The sequence below is a fragment of the Nicotiana tomentosiformis genome, chromosome 2 (assembly GCF_000390325.3).
Source record: "Nicotiana tomentosiformis chromosome 2, ASM39032v3, whole genome shotgun sequence".
Taxonomy (NCBI): Eukaryota; Viridiplantae; Streptophyta; class Magnoliopsida; order Solanales; family Solanaceae; genus Nicotiana; species Nicotiana tomentosiformis.
Genome location: NC_090813.1, coordinates 29,150,303 through 29,166,179, shown reverse-complemented (window position 1 = coordinate 29,166,179; position 15,877 = coordinate 29,150,303). Strand labels below are relative to the sequence as shown.

The following is a 15,877-nucleotide window of genomic DNA, read 5'->3' as shown; positions in this document are numbered from 1 at the left end:
ACGGTTTCGATTAATAAACACTCCAAAAGACGCCTTTTCACACGCCGTGAAACTTCCATCAGAAAAGAGCCGAGTCATTTACTCAAATAATCATTGAACTATCCCTAATTATCTAGTAAAGTCATTTTTCTTTCGTTTATAACAGAAAAGTCACTTAACTGTGCCTATATCACTCAGAAGGTCACTCAACCAAATTTCTCAAACTTTTGATGGCTAAATATCTATTTTACCCTCTAAATTTTTATTTTTATATATTTTTAAAATATTATAATTTTTTTTCTTTTTAATCTATATTATGAACTTACCTATAGAACAAATAAATTTTATTATAAAGAAAAAAAGTATAAAATATTTGTTATGCATATATAATATTGAAATAATAAATAATTGAGCATAAATTTTAAGCATATATAATATATATAATAAACTATATCTCTATTTTAAATTGTTTATATTAAACGTACGGAATATAAGTTTTAAAAGTTTTTATTCTATTTTATTTCAATTTTATATTTTTTTTGAGTTTTTGTCATTATTATCATAATCATTTATGCGAATAAATTATTCTAATTAATTTTTTTATTGTGCTCAATTATTTTATTATTCTAACATTATATATGCTTGAAAAATATTTTGCACGTTTATTTTATGAATATATTTATTTGCTTTATAAGTAAGTCCATAATATAAATAAAAAATAAAAAATAATATTCAAAATAAAAAAGAAAGAAGATGAAAGTTGATAATTTAAAGGGTAAAATAGGTATTTGACTATTAAAAGTTTGAAAAATTTGATTGAGTGACCTTCTGAGTGTTATAGGAATAATTAAGTGGCTTTCCTGTTATAAATAAAAGAAAAATAACTTTATCGTATAATTATAGATAGTTGAGAGCTTACCTGTGTCTTAATCCGGCAGAGGACAATCAGCAAAGCACACTTAATCTTCAACAGAGTAAGCACATAATATCAGCCAGCAGTACCTTCTCTCTCTCTGCTACTACTTCTTCTCCTTTTCCCGTTTCCCTTTTCCATTTGATAGTTCTATCTATTTGCCTTTTCATGTTCCCATTGTTCTGATTACATTTGCAGATTTATTCACTTTTTCTTTGTTGTGTAGTATTTTACTTTTGGGGCTTTCTTTATTTCACAATTCGTTGTTTTTCTGCTTGCAACTTTGCATGCAGTTCAAATTTGTTGATTTTCGTGTTGATTTCCTCTTTTAGGTTTCAGCATTCGCCCTCTATGATCAAGTTTCATTTATTCCCGTTAACGATTTTGAGCAAAGCTAATTTCACCCATTTGTCTTGTATGATTTCAACTGCTCTTTAAATTTATTTAACTATTTTGGTGAAACACTTGGCTTATTCGTTGTTATTGCGTTGATTATTCCCTCTTGTATTTTGATTATTCATAGTCTTATAGCAGAGATGTGGCAAAGTGCAGAACGAGGGCCTACATAGGCTGTTATTATTCTATATTGCTGTAATAAACAATTAAACTTTCTGAAAAAATAAAATAGAAAGTTAGTAATACTTGTTTAACGAAATAGATTCTAGAAAACAAAAAAAAATAGTATAGGAATAAATCGAGCCCACTGAATACACAGTGTGTCCTTAAGAAAATTATTCCCCTCAAGTACCCGAGGTGCTGGAATATATCCTCCCAGGATAGAATGATTTAACTCACCAGTGTATTGGTACCAAAACTCTGATGAACTGCGAACCACTCAATGGTCGTAAAACACACTGGAAAATATTGTGCAGAAGAAGAAGAAGAAGAAGCTCAGAAAATTTCGTAAGTAAAGATTCTGGGATTCAAACTCTATTTATAGAGTTGCTGACATTGTTTCTGAAAAGGTTTACAACCTTTCAGAAACAACCATAGCTGTTGGAAAAGGGTTGTTTGAAATAATGCGGGAAAAATGTATTTAAAATAATTCGGGAAAGAAAACGGGCCTGACCGAACCGGGTCGTGGGTCATGGGTTATTCCGGATTGAATTTTTCGTTAATTATTTATTTAATTAATTAAATAATTGAAATGAATTTTGTCCAAAAAGATTAATCAATTAATCGATCTTTGACCAAATCCGAAGCCGAAGCCGAAGCCGAAGCCGAGCGAGCGACGACGACGACGGCGTGAAGCTTGCCTTTTTCTTAACTCTTTAAGAGCTATAAGAAGAGCAATTATATATATACCCATCAAAAGCCTTTTCTTTCTCCGATATAGGACAATGTCCCTTTCCCAAGGGAAACTCAAATATTTCATTTTCCCTCCATTTCTCATTCACCTTCTTTAAGCTACACAAGCTTAAAATCCCAACAATCCCCCACATGAATGGGGAATGGCTATAAAATAAAGGAATGCACGGACGAGTGTGTGTTTTACATGCAAGAATTAATTGCATCTGGATAAGTAGGTTTCCCTTTGAACTTTCCGTAGTGAACTTATATCAGATATACTCGGTCAATCGGTAGATTTGATATCTTTGAACCATCGAGCTTTGTTGTATACCTAGACAACATAAGTCACACAATCAATCCTTAACCATCTATGGTTCTCACGGTTGTGTTCGTTTCAGCCATGAACACCGCCTGATTTCATGAGTGCTTAGAGAATGGGCCTTTACTTTCATTCCCCTTGAAGCGGCTTACACTTCACACTCACATAGGTGATTTCTAAACGTGTAATCCTATAGACACACTATCTAGTCATTTCCTGCCAGACTTAGCAAATCATTAAAAAACCTTTAAGCTTTGTGGCAAAATCAGAACAGTACACAATACTATTATTAACAAAAAAACAGTATGTATAATAAATAAAACCGAAGTTTTTATATACTGTTTCACAGAAAAACGATGAAGTTTTTATGTTCTTCAAATCGTTTTACGAATTTCAATACTCTGATGAAGTTTTTATATCTTCAAATCATAATAGTAAAATTCAGAAGGAGTAGAAAACCACACATGTTTTAATCTGCACAAACAAAATACAGAATATAAAAAAAATAATTTCCTTAAGATTGTTATTATTCTGTATTGCTGCAATAAACAATTAAACTTTCTGAAAAAAAAAACAGAAAGTTAGTACTACTTGTTTAACGAAATAGATTCTGGAAAACAAAAAAAAATAGTATAGGAATAAATCGAGCCCACTGAATACACAGTGTGTCCTTAAGAAAATTATTCCTTTCAAGTACCCGAGGTACTGAAATATATTCTCCCAGGATAGAACGATTTAACTCACCAGTGTATTGGTACCAAAACTCTGATGAACTGCGAACCACTCAATGGTCGTAAAACATACTGGATAATATTGTGCAGAAGAAGAAGAAGAAGAAGAAGAAGAAGCAGCTCAGAAAATTTCGTAAGTAAAGATTCTGGGATTCAAACTCTATTTATAGAGTTGCTGGCATTGTTTTTGAAAAAGTTTACAACCTTTCAGAAACAACCATGGCTGTTGGAAATGGGTTGTTTGAAATAATGCGGGAAAAATATATTTAAAATAATTCGGGAAAGAAAACGGGCCTGACCGAACCGGATCGCGGGTCATGGGTTATTCCAGATTGAATTTTTTGTTAATTATTTAATTAAATAATTGAAAGGAATTTTGTCCAAAAAGATTAATCAATCAATCTTTGAAAATCCGAAGCCGAAGCCGAGCCGAGCAACGACGACGACGGCGCGAGGCTTGCCTTTTTCTTAACTCTTTAAGAGCTAGAAGAAGAACAATTATATATATACCCATCAAAAGCTTTTTCTTTCTCCGATATGGGACAATGTCCCTTTCCCAAGGGAAACTCAAATATTTCATTTTTCCTCCATTTCTCATTCACCTTCTTTAAGCTACACAAGCTTAAAATCCCAACATAGGCCACTCTTGAAATTTATGGTTCATTTAAAAATGAGGTAGTACTATATTTCTTTTGCTTTTTGATTTACTTATGTTGCAGTTGGGTCTAATGTATGAGGGAGAAAATGAAATTTGTACTTTTAAAGTAGATGTATTACAAGTATGTATCAACAACTTGTCATGATTTCATAGAGCTTGCTTCGAGAGGGTATTATGATATGTCAAATTCCAACGGTTTTTTTTTCTCATATTCCTCTGATGTTGTCAATTTTATATGATTTTAGATCTTTATTTATACTATTTTTTTGGTAGGATTTCATTGTTTGGGTTGGAGATCCAATCGGCACGGGAAGAGCTGGAGAATAATCTATTATGGCTATGTTGTGGTCTAAATGACTTTGTGACTACTTTTAGCAACACCAGTTAGAACTGCTGGTGAAAGTTGATTTCCCTGGTGCTAAGTTTCAAAGCAATTCATTTCCTTTGAATGCTGACTTGCTAGAGCGTGTTACGATTTTGTTTTAGATTTTTCTTCTACTGTAGGTCTTCAATGAAGGGCATATGACCTTCTGAGAAAAAGTAGCTGCTAAAGAATTTAGCCCAAAAGAAAGTTGTGTTGATAATGTCTCCCTTTCTTCCTCTTCTTTCTCGTAGGTAACACATACTTCAATTACATGTGTTACTTGTGTAATGCTTTTATAGAGTTTAGATCCTTAATCAGTATGCTTCTTATTGTAAATTTGTAGGGCTAAGCGAGCGTGTTTAGCATTCCTAAATTTGAGGACCCAAGTTCAGAGAAATACCAATTCCATTTGCTATACACAAATGGGCTACTTGGAATCCCATTCTCCTTTGGTCATTCCTACATAGCCATAAAGAGCAGGAAAGCAAGCAAGATAGAAATTTCTATTATGACAGCAATTTTGATTAAAGATATTGAACTGGTACTTGTGCATTTGTATCACTACCTTTTTTTCATGAAAACCTTATACTACATTGTATAGAGAAATCTTTTATGAAGCTTTTAGGGAAAACGACTTTTTGTTGTTAGAAGGCAAATTTGTGGTTATCGGCATCAAGTGTCGTCCTCTTAGGTACCCAAAGATAGAGTACTGTGTTATGTTGGCAGCGGTTGAAGTCCGCCATTATAATGGTAGTGAATTTATCTTCTTATATATGTGCTTTTAGATATCTAAACTCTGTTTTATGTCATGTCGGTTTTTTACGTATGGCAAGAATTGGTGTAAGAGGACTGATGCATCTTCTTACTACTGTATCTCATACCTAATTTTGAATTAATCTGTCTAATCCCTTTCAGTTGTTCATTGTGGAGCAATGTGTCAACAGATTGCACGAGAAAATATGTTTTCGAAGTAATTGACTGCATTGGAGAAGAGAAGGATGGGTTTCTTCTAAAAGAGCTCATTAAAATTCATATTTCTCAAAAAAAATTTATTTATATTATATACAAGTACTTTTTGTGTGTGATACAAGTACTCAATGGAATATTGAAGGTGCAACAAGTTCCTTCGGAGATCAGGACCCTCACTAACTTATGATGTGATGCAATTTGTAATTTCTTCTATCTAATTTGTATTTCTATATCAGCTTTGATGTAATTATGGTATCGTAACTAAAAAAAATCATATTTTCTTCTTAACAAAAAAATCTTGGTCTCTTAGTGTCATTTTGGATTGACATCCCACGATAGGCTAACACAATCCGATTCATTGCATCACTGAGTATTTCTAATTACTATATACAACAACAATAACAATAACAACCCCACTAGTGGGGTCTGGGGAGGGTACTAGGGTAGATAGGTTATTTACGATAGACCTCCGACTCCCTCCCTCCAAGAACTCCTCACCTTGCTCTTGGGGTGACTCGAACTCACAACCTCTTGATTGGATATGGGGGGTGCTTACCACTAGAGAAACTCCCTCTTGTCCTAATTACTATATAATATTTCAAATTTTAGGAATGAGCATATCTGCACAATCATTTCAATATTAGAGTAAGCGGCAGACTTTGTGCAGTATTAAGCCATATGTTTCGGCATGATATATATGTAAATATTTTCCCTTTCTCAATAACCACATTTAACTAACCATTCTACTCTTTTGTATTTCATATAATACATGTTAGCACTCACTACATATTCTGCGTTTGTATTACTTTTATTGAACAAGATTATATTTTTCACATTAAAGTCACAAAGAAGCACCTAGTTCTTCCGGAGCTCCAGAGAGCTAAACATATCTATGGCACTTCTTAAGCTAATGAAATTAGTTGCTTTGTTGTCTGTGGTTTGCCAAAAGAGTGGTATAATGTAGGTCATTAACAAAAGAGTAGGCTTTTGTCTCTCACAGAACTATTAGAACAGGTACAGTGTAGTGTGCCAGCCTTCAATTTCCCAAGCTAATAGACATGTACTGATTACATTCGTAATTGATTAAGGAATGCTTCAAAAAATATAATTGTAAAAAAATCTGTTTTAACTTCTCAAAATTTTATTTTATTTAGAAAATAATTGTTTGATATTACTAATGTTCATTAACAACAGCGCGAAGCGAGGAAAATTCACTAGTGTGTTATATAAATCAAACCCCAGCATCGCTTCCCCCAGAAGACATCAAGCAATTCCCAAGTTTTCACTCAACATTTCTCCTTGTCCATTCCATTGTGGCTAAATACATTACCGGATTGTTAAGCCTCTTCGCTCTTGCGCCTCGTCTCTTCATTATGTTCCTTTCCCTATATTACATGTCAATGTAAACAACTGACGCCGATTATAACTACTATATCCCCTTCACCAAATAGGAGTGCTATGTGTCTCTTGATTGATTCAATTTGAGACACGTTCTCTACGGTCAATATTTTGTGGTCAGTACTACACATTTGGAAATGGGAAGATAAGCAACATAACACATAACAAGCCACACAACTATCACCAATGAATGTGGTCGGATAAATATGATCCTTACCGTTAATCATGTGTCTCAAATTCAAGAATTACTAATAAAAATATTTCTCGTAGAGAACGTGTCACGATCCAAAACTACGTGATCGGCACACAACCCGATTCGAGCGAATCAAACCATGTGATGCACCCAAATCATATGCATAAAAACCAATTTAACTACGGAAGCTCCTTGAAAATCATATACATTTTCAAGTTAAATGATAAAATATTTTCCAATTCAAAATCACACATGACGCCTTTCATGATAATAACAATGAGACTAAGAAAAATAAATATACTTTCATGTATGTCGTGTACAACCCCGTTACTACAACCTTTCACAGCTATCTATGAAGCCTCTATACCAAAGAATAGAACCAACGGTTAGAGTAATTCCAATAAAATATAATAAGAAAGAAAATGATAGCTACCACGAAATAAAAGTGATACTTCACAATACCTCGGAAAGAGAGTCAACCTAGCCTGACCGCATGCCACGTATCATACATCATCCTGAACATGTAAAGTAAGCAGGGCCCTGAATGGGGCCCCTAAGGGTTGAGTACACCACAACGATACTCAATAAGTCTCATATAGTCTCTCTAACTTAAGTTCTTGGGACAAACTTTATAAAATAAATGCACCAATATTTGATATAAAACGATAAGAAATTTTATCAATTCACGACCCTTGTTATTTTAAATAACAACCAAGTGAAATATAATCCACAATATAAACTTTTAAAGCATTTACATCAATCCAAGATTTTAGATAAAACCATACAAAATCATTCAATTTGCTTTTAAGTCATTGAAATCACTTTCGGCTTCTTAGGTCTAAACATAAGAAAATCATCCTTACCTTCACTGGGAATACTATACCATCACCGACATAAGGAGGTCAACTAGGTTATGTACCTAGCGGCAAGTATTATATACCCTACTTGCTCAGGTCGTCTCATCATAGTGACGTACGAATAGACTCAGCCATGCTAATAATAGCACAAAATAGTACCCTCTCGAGGGAAAACACTATGTGGTAGTCTATACCACAAAGTGGCCATCTACGCCTACACCGACACGTATAGTTTCATGACAACGAACACGATATATCCGAAGTCAATCTCGGTGAACACAAGTAACTCCCAAAACATTTGATACTTCAAAAATAGATTCATAGCATAGTAGCCTCAAAGGATCTATTTTCATCAAATCATAGCATTTATAGAAAATCTAAATCATTTTAACAAAATTTAAATAAATAACATTTTATATGCAAAAGTCTTTAGCAATTTAACATCAATATTTAAAAGATACCACATGTGCTATTCTGTTCGTCAATATTTAAAAGAAATACTTTTCACGAAAAATTATCTTTAGCACTCAAATATGTATACTCTTGTAAATACGTAAGTTTTGATAAAAACTTATAACATTTACCTTGAGTGTCATTTTGCCAACAAGGTTTAAAATAAAATTTTATAAAACGGTATGACACTACATATGCAATATAATATTCTAGTACGTGGAGACATCCGTACTTATTTGTCCCCACAAGCACGAAAGCACATTTACAAACAACTTAAGTATTAACTTGAAATATGCTTTTAGAGAAAATCCCTCAAGAAGAGTAAGTTTTAATCAACTTACCTCGCTTTCGCTTTATTAACTCCCACAAGATTTCAATTCTCTTCCATCATTCAAATATTGATTAAAATGCCCAAACATCACCAACAAGTCGATATCTACAATTAGATATCCTAATTACATCAAAATATGACCTAAAATATTGATCAATATCCATATATGGCTCATAAGTTGGCTACAAGCCTCCAACAACCCAAATCGCCAAATAGATTTACAAGTTAGACCATTCAACTTCATTCTTATATTATAATAGCCATTTGAAATCACTAATGATACTACATCAATTGTCCATTGCCACCAAGTTACTATTCATTATATTCCATAATCTACACTTGTAAAATATACAATTCGGGTGATTACTTAGTTGATCAGTTCCATCCTTTTTCTAACAAATAACTCCATAGGTTCATTGTGTTCATCAATTTCATCGCCAAGATTAATACTCATCTTCTCTCTTATTTTCTTAAAAGTACTATTCATGCCATGAACTAGAGTTTTATAATCCAATCTTTCAACCATTAAAACTTATAACAAATGCTTCAAATACTTCTAACTACTCATAATAAATGAGTTTGAAGCATTGGAATTACCTCTAGTATATCAATCTTGAAAAATCACAACTTTGGTGATTTTAGTGTTCTTGAGGATTTGATGATGAAATCTAGCATTTGGATGCAAGAATGATGTTAGAACTCATGTATATTGAGTAAGAATAAACCCAAAATATCATTAACAACTTACCTTAGTTGATTGGACTTGATTTGAGCTCAAAATCGCCCCTTCACCTCAAGAACCCTAACCCCCAAATACTCAAAATACTCTCCTCCCCCGACCTTGTATTTATCGGCCCAGATTTCTAGGTTTCGGACGCGGCCCTGGATGCTTCGCATCCCCACTTCACTCTTCGTTGAAGCTCGAATGCGGACCTGGACGCTATGGCAGCACTTCACTGCCAGCCTTTCTTTCGGACGCGGCCCCGGATGCTTCGCATATGTAGACTACTCTGCCAGCCTTTGGTAATTTAGTCATAACTTCTTGTGGGAATGTCCAAATGACAAACGGTTTGAAGCGTTAGAATCTAGATTCGAAGATCTTTCATTTGATAGGTTTTCCATCACATAACTCCATATATATATATATATATATATATATATATATATATATATGTGTGTGTGTGTGTGTGTGTGTGTGTGTGTGTGTAGATATATTCGTCCAAAATTTGGTCTTGTGCGTACTCATTTGGAACTTTAGTCTATCATGTAATTTCCAATTTGACTTGGACTTAGGGCTATCCTTAGACCCCACATCACTTATAATATGTCTTGTACACTTATTATCATATCCAATTGATATCCATCATATTAATAGTCCTCGTCTGCACATAAAATAATATAATCAGAGCACATCAGCTTTTTTCTTAATAGCGCTTAAGTACTTTACAATTTTTCGGGGTGCTACAGAACGTTTTTCCTTTTAATTGGTTCTACATGACCTAAATTTTCATTAGTCGAGCTAGTGAATACTCGATGGATCGTTAAACTAAAAAAAAAGTTAAAGAACTTGTAGGCCAATTATTTTGCTGAGCCTTAATTTATGAAATAATTTTGAGCTAATCCGCTTTGCTTTACCATAGCATTGTTTAGAGTTTACAGTGCTGAGTTATAATGGAAGCTCTACTTTGAACGTGCTATAGTGCTAAAAGAAAAGGCATGTCTGAACGAATATATGGATAAAAGTTTTATGAACATAGAAATAACATGGATCGGTCGTATGTATTTTGTTTGTTTGGACAAAATTATTAGTTGAGTTATTTTAAAGTGACAAATGAAAGTTGACTTTTGTGAAATTAGTATTTAATTGAATGTCTACCGTTGAAATTATCTTCATAATTTTGTAGAAGAATGGTTTCTTCATGGGAGATTGATTTGACACGTGAATATATTTGGAAGCTCTCGTCTTTGATCATGTGTATTTTTTTTTGTATTGATCTTTTATCTTTTGGTAAATCTTATTATTGTTGAGCAATTCCAAGTTATAAAAAACAAAAAATAAAAAGAACAAAAAGTTTTGGCCGAAACGAATTAATTCTAGGTTTGGTGTTAGTTAACTACGTAATCTTCGCTACTACTTATAACTTGAAACATTGTACGTCACCTGAGAATATTAATGCAATTTTATCATTCTTGCGAAGAAATTAAGAAAAATGAAAAGGACAAGGGTATATTCATGGAATTACCTTCCAGAAAGTATATACAGTTGAAAAACAAGCGACGTCTGTGGTCCTTATTGGTCCTCTCGCATGTTTATCACACTAACGTTAAAAAGTCACGTTTATCCTTGTTGTGTTATTAAATGAAAAAATTGAACGGTGAAAAGGAAGTCAGCATAAGGGCACAAAAGGGAAAGAGAAACCATAAGGAAATTAAAGAAAAATAGTCTTGTTTTCTAGCTACTAACATCGTTTACAACTCATATATTTTATTTGGAAATTAGCAGAAGCACGTGGTTTGTACTTTGTAGGGCAGCTTCTTATAAGGAAAAGAAACAAACAAAAACTAAAAATAATTCCTGCACTATGATTGGCACTCCAATAACATAAATAGTTATACAATTCAACACAATCCCACTCACTTTGGCATGATACTTAGGATGATATTTAAGAGAGACATTCACATGATAGAATTTCAAAGAACAAAACTGCTAGTTTTAATTTACATATAGTCGATGAATTTTAAGTAATTATAATCCAGAAAAGAAATTATTTATTTAGATCTAGATCAGCTTGTCTCTTATCATTTTGTAAGAAATAATACTAAAAATCCTATTATCCTACGTCTTTAATTTGTCTAACCAAATTAAATTTATTTGTCTTCTCTGTCCGATCACTTGTATGCCCGAAAATATGGACTATCCAAATCAAGTTAAATATGCTGACATTTCTTCGAATTTATCTCTAGCATATTATGTGGTTCATCCACCATTTTACGTACTATTCTCATCTCCATCCCTAGGTATCATATTCCGCACCACAAAATACCTCATCATCTTAATTTTCTATAAAAGAGACACAACATCATTTCATTTTAGAAAAATATTCCTCTGAGAGTGAACGCATACCCCTTGCTATAGAAAATATACCTCTCTATCTCTCATCTCATGTAAGCACAAACCAAACGAATTGAACAAAGTGGGGAACCGTCGTATAACTCCTCGGGAATCATGTCATTCGCCTGTAACGTATTGCTACCGGTGGCATAAATACTCGGAGTAAACTCCTGACTTGCCCCTATCTCTAAAGGGAGAGACATCCTAATACACTTTAAAAAATGAACCAAATTGACCAAAAGCCTCATGCTATATTGTTTCCTTACCCTCTCCAAGGTCATGTAATTCCCTTTGTTAATCTAGCCATCAAACTTGCATCCAATGGCTTCACCATCACTTTTGTAAACACTCAATCAGTTCACTACCAAATATCCAAAGCCCGGCTAGAAAATGGTGTCGAGGGCGACGATCTTTTCTCGAGTGCACGAAAATTAGGCCTGGATATCCGTGATGTGACAATTTACGATGGTTTCCCTATAGATTTTGATAGATCACTTAACCATGATAAATATTTTGAAGCTATACTAAATGACTTTGGTTCCCATGTTGATGAGCTTGTTGAAAACTTAGTCCTCTCAAATCCACCACCAAATATACTAGTTGCTGATACTTTTTATATATGGCCATCTACCATAGCTAAGAAGTATAATTTGGTGAATGTCTCGTATTGGACGGAACCAGCTCTTGTTTTAAGTGTGTATTATCACTTAGACCTGCTAAGACAAAATGGCCACTACGATTGTATTGGTAAGTATCTTCACTTAATTAATGGCCATTTTCTGGAAAGCTATTATTACCCTAATATAGATATTAAACTTGATGATTTTAAAGATTTCAGGAAGACTCTTGCGAAACCATTTTTTAACAATTTTATTTTTGATAAAATGAAATGTTTAATTTGTTTACTTTACCTTGAAATTTGCCGTTTTGAGTTGTACTGAAGAAGCTGTTATCTTTCATTCCCTTCGATGTTGGTAACGCAACCAGAATTTTTATTAAGGAGTCTCAAAATTTAAAAAAGTAAATACACGAAGAAGTTAAGAGAATTTAACACATAATATATATGCATAATAAAATACTTATCTAAGCGGTGTAATTTTTCGGTGAATAAGGAGTGTCCATTGACACCCGTTGGAGCTACGTGGCCCAGCCACTGAGTGCTAGTGTGTACAAAACTGATTTTTACGATTGACCTAACATCAAGTTTAGATCAATTTTTAGTTGTGTCGATATTAGGAGTGAAATTTGCAGATCATGGTAATACTCCTTAATGATTAGTAAATGCAACACTCGGAATTATTTTAATATCCATTGTAGCCTAAACTGCTTGAACGTGGAGATACTAGCTCGCTAATACATACATACACACACACACATATATATATATATATATATATATATATATATATATATATATATATATATATATATATATATATATATATATATATATATAACATGCTTCTGTGTTCAACTTTTGGGTGTTATCTTTTTTAGCTTAATTTTATACTATACTGCTGGTGTAATAATTTTTTTTACACTACTAAGTCACCTAAAAGATAACTACATGTTTATAGATATGGTGTATTAATCTAGAAAATAAGGCTTGTTACCTGTTAAAATAGGTTAAAATACACTAACGTGTAAAATTCTTCTTTACATTGTCAGCATATATAAGTTTAATCTTCTTCCTTTTTTTTTTGGAGAAAACAAAGTGGACAATGTAGAGTCTAAATTATAAGTTGTTTGTCTGATGTTAAAAGGTTTATCGTACCTGAAAATATTGAATTGTAAAGAAGAAAGGGAGAGATTTTCCTTAATGCAGTAGCGTGGATATATATTTTAACTAGGATTGCCTATAATATTAATCATTTTCAAAACCTTATAGTTATTCCATATATTTGATGGTTTGCCAGACAAACGCCAGGACGTCATAGATTACATACCAGGAGTGAAGGCAATAAAGCCAACAGATTTAGCTTCTTATCTTCAGTCTAATGATACAAAAATGGTGGCGAACCGAATAATCCACAGAGCAATATTCACAGATGTGAAAAAAGCAGAATATATCATTTGTAACACCGTGCAACAACTCGAATCCGAAACCATTGCAGCATTACAAGAGAAGCAGCCTGTTTATGCAATTGGACCACTTTTCTCCCCTGGCTTCACCAAGAGCTCAGTGAAAACGAGTCTGTGGTCCGAGTCCGATTGCACCAATTGGCTCGACGCCAAGCCTTGTGGCTCAGTCATATATGTATCATTCGGAAGCTATGCTCACACTACTAAACAAAATATAATGGAAATTGCACGTGGCCTAGTGGTCAGTGAAGTAAATTTCCTTTGGGTGCTTCGTCCTGATATTGTTAGTTCGGAAGAAACTGATTATTTACCAATTGGTTACGAAGAATTTATTAAGGATCGAGGGTTAATTGTGCCGTGGTGTTGTCAAACTGCGGTAATTTCTCATCCAGCAGTCGGAGGATTCTTGACTCATTGCGGTTGGAATTCGATCTTGGAAAGTATATGGTGTTCTGTTCCGTTTATTTGTTTTCCTTTGCTGACTGATCAATTTACTAATCGGAAAATAGTGGTTGATGATTGGAAGATCGGGATTAATCTTTGTGATAAGGAATCAATTACGAGGGACGAAGTGTCAGAGAAAGTTAAACTTTTGTTGAGAGGAAAAGTAGCAGAAGAAATGAAGCAACAAATCAAGAAAGTCAGGAAAACATTAGAGGATGCAGTGGCGATAAATGGATCATCTCAAGTGAATTTTACAAAGTTTATCGATGATTTGAAGTCAAAAATTCCAAAGAAAAATGTGGTTGCCTTAGAATCTGAGGCTCAGCAATTAAACCGTTAATGCAAAATGATCATCCTGTAGGCCCTTAAAAATAAGAGTTTTGATAAGGATAACATATTAAGTTCATTACTTTTATGTATAGGGAAAAAGGATTATAGTTTGCACCCTATATGCTTCCATTATAGAATTTTCGTTAGAAGGTAATAATATCACTGTCTTTCAGCACCCTCTATATTCAGGCAGACGTAGAAAAAAGATTGCCAAAACCAAACCAAATGTATCGTTCGAAGAATATATACATCGGTGATTTGTGTACTTCAATACCACACAAGAGGGGTGATTTGTGTGGCGTTCAATTTTTCGCATGCACAGATTATAAAAGGACATGGTTCTTCTACGAGTTCCTTACACTACAGTTGCAGAATGATAAATGCAGAAAGTAAAGAACACAAGTATTTTTACGTGAAAAATACCTCGGGAGAACCCTTTTGTTTATATTTCTCTATGGCTGCACTTGCCTTTGGTTATTTTATTTTTTCGTAATATGTAAATTTCTGTGTTCTCCGTGATGTATTATTTGACTTAATATTAAGTGTTTTGTATTTCTTGTAGTATTATGTTGGCTTTGGCTTTTTCGTACGAGACTCTGAGGATTTGTATTTCTGGTTTGTACTTGTTCTTAATGATTGAGTTGTTTTTAATAAAAGAAATTACTATTAGGTTTTAATTTATTAAGTTTTATATCCAAATCAGTAGCCTATCTGATGCTTTATTTTAATTGAAATGTCATTTTCTTCACTCAAACTATTTCAAAAATAAACTCATTTCTTTGTTGAATTCTTACTTGGTTTATAAATTGTAACCTTACTTTATTGAAAATAAATTGATCGTGCAGATTTTATGTATTGATATATTTGGCACGAGAGTTGTCCATGCGGTTGTGATAGAGATATGGGCACGAGGTGCCGTGAGAATATGAAAGGGGGCTGAGACCCGTATTTTATGATTTTTATATAAGGATTATTTATTTGAAGAAATATATTCGGGGGGTATTTATTCGAAAGAATTATATGTGAAAGATTTATATTTGAAGGACTTGTTTAATTGGTTGTACTTGTGTTTCTTATTCGTCTTAGTAATAATTATGTTGTTCTTGTTGCCTTGCTGTTTATATCACTACTTTGTTATTGTTGCTATCATTGCTATTTGTTCCCTATTAGTTTTGTATGCTATATTGCACATGTTATTTGACTAGTGAGCGTCTTGATTGTACCTCGTCACTACTCTACCGAGGTTAGTCTTGATACTTACTGAGTACCGACTGTGGTATACTCATACTACACTTTTGTATATTTTTGTGCAGAGCCAGGTAAATTGGAGTCAGTTGATCGCTAGCTAGATGTACGGATCTTGCTGTGGAGACTCAAGGTAAACCTATTATTGCGTTCGCAGGCTTCAGAGTCACCTTCTGATATTGTTCTCACACTGTTTTATCTCTACTTCA

The 15,877-nt window shown here is 33.4% G+C and overlaps 1 protein-coding gene and 2 long non-coding RNA genes across 3 annotated transcripts; all 3 read left to right on the top strand.

Moving 5' to 3' along the window:
* The first annotated feature begins 875 nt into the window (after positions 1 to 875).
* Positions 876 to 4,675, top strand: LOC138904408 (uncharacterized). Its single transcript, XR_011413432.1, has 3 exons — positions 876 to 953; positions 4,164 to 4,505; positions 4,598 to 4,675. It is a non-coding gene; the product is annotated as an uncharacterized lncRNA (long non-coding RNA).
* Positions 4,676 to 4,714: 39 nt separating this feature from the next.
* Positions 4,715 to 5,382, top strand: LOC138906412 (uncharacterized). Its single transcript, XR_011413757.1, has 2 exons — positions 4,715 to 4,795; positions 5,170 to 5,382. It is a non-coding gene; the product is annotated as an uncharacterized lncRNA (long non-coding RNA).
* A 6,123-nt stretch (positions 5,383 to 11,505) lies between these two features.
* LOC104108939 (UDP-glycosyltransferase 86A1-like) lies at positions 11,506 to 14,440 on the top strand. The gene is made up of 2 exons (XM_009618093.4): positions 11,506 to 12,314; positions 13,484 to 14,440. Exons 1-2 carry the CDS (start codon positions 11,789 to 11,791, stop codon positions 14,431 to 14,433), a joined length of 1,476 nt encoding a protein of 491 aa, XP_009616388.1. The 5' UTR covers positions 11,506 to 11,788; the 3' UTR covers positions 14,434 to 14,440.
* Positions 14,441 to 15,877: the final 1,437 nt, after the last annotated feature.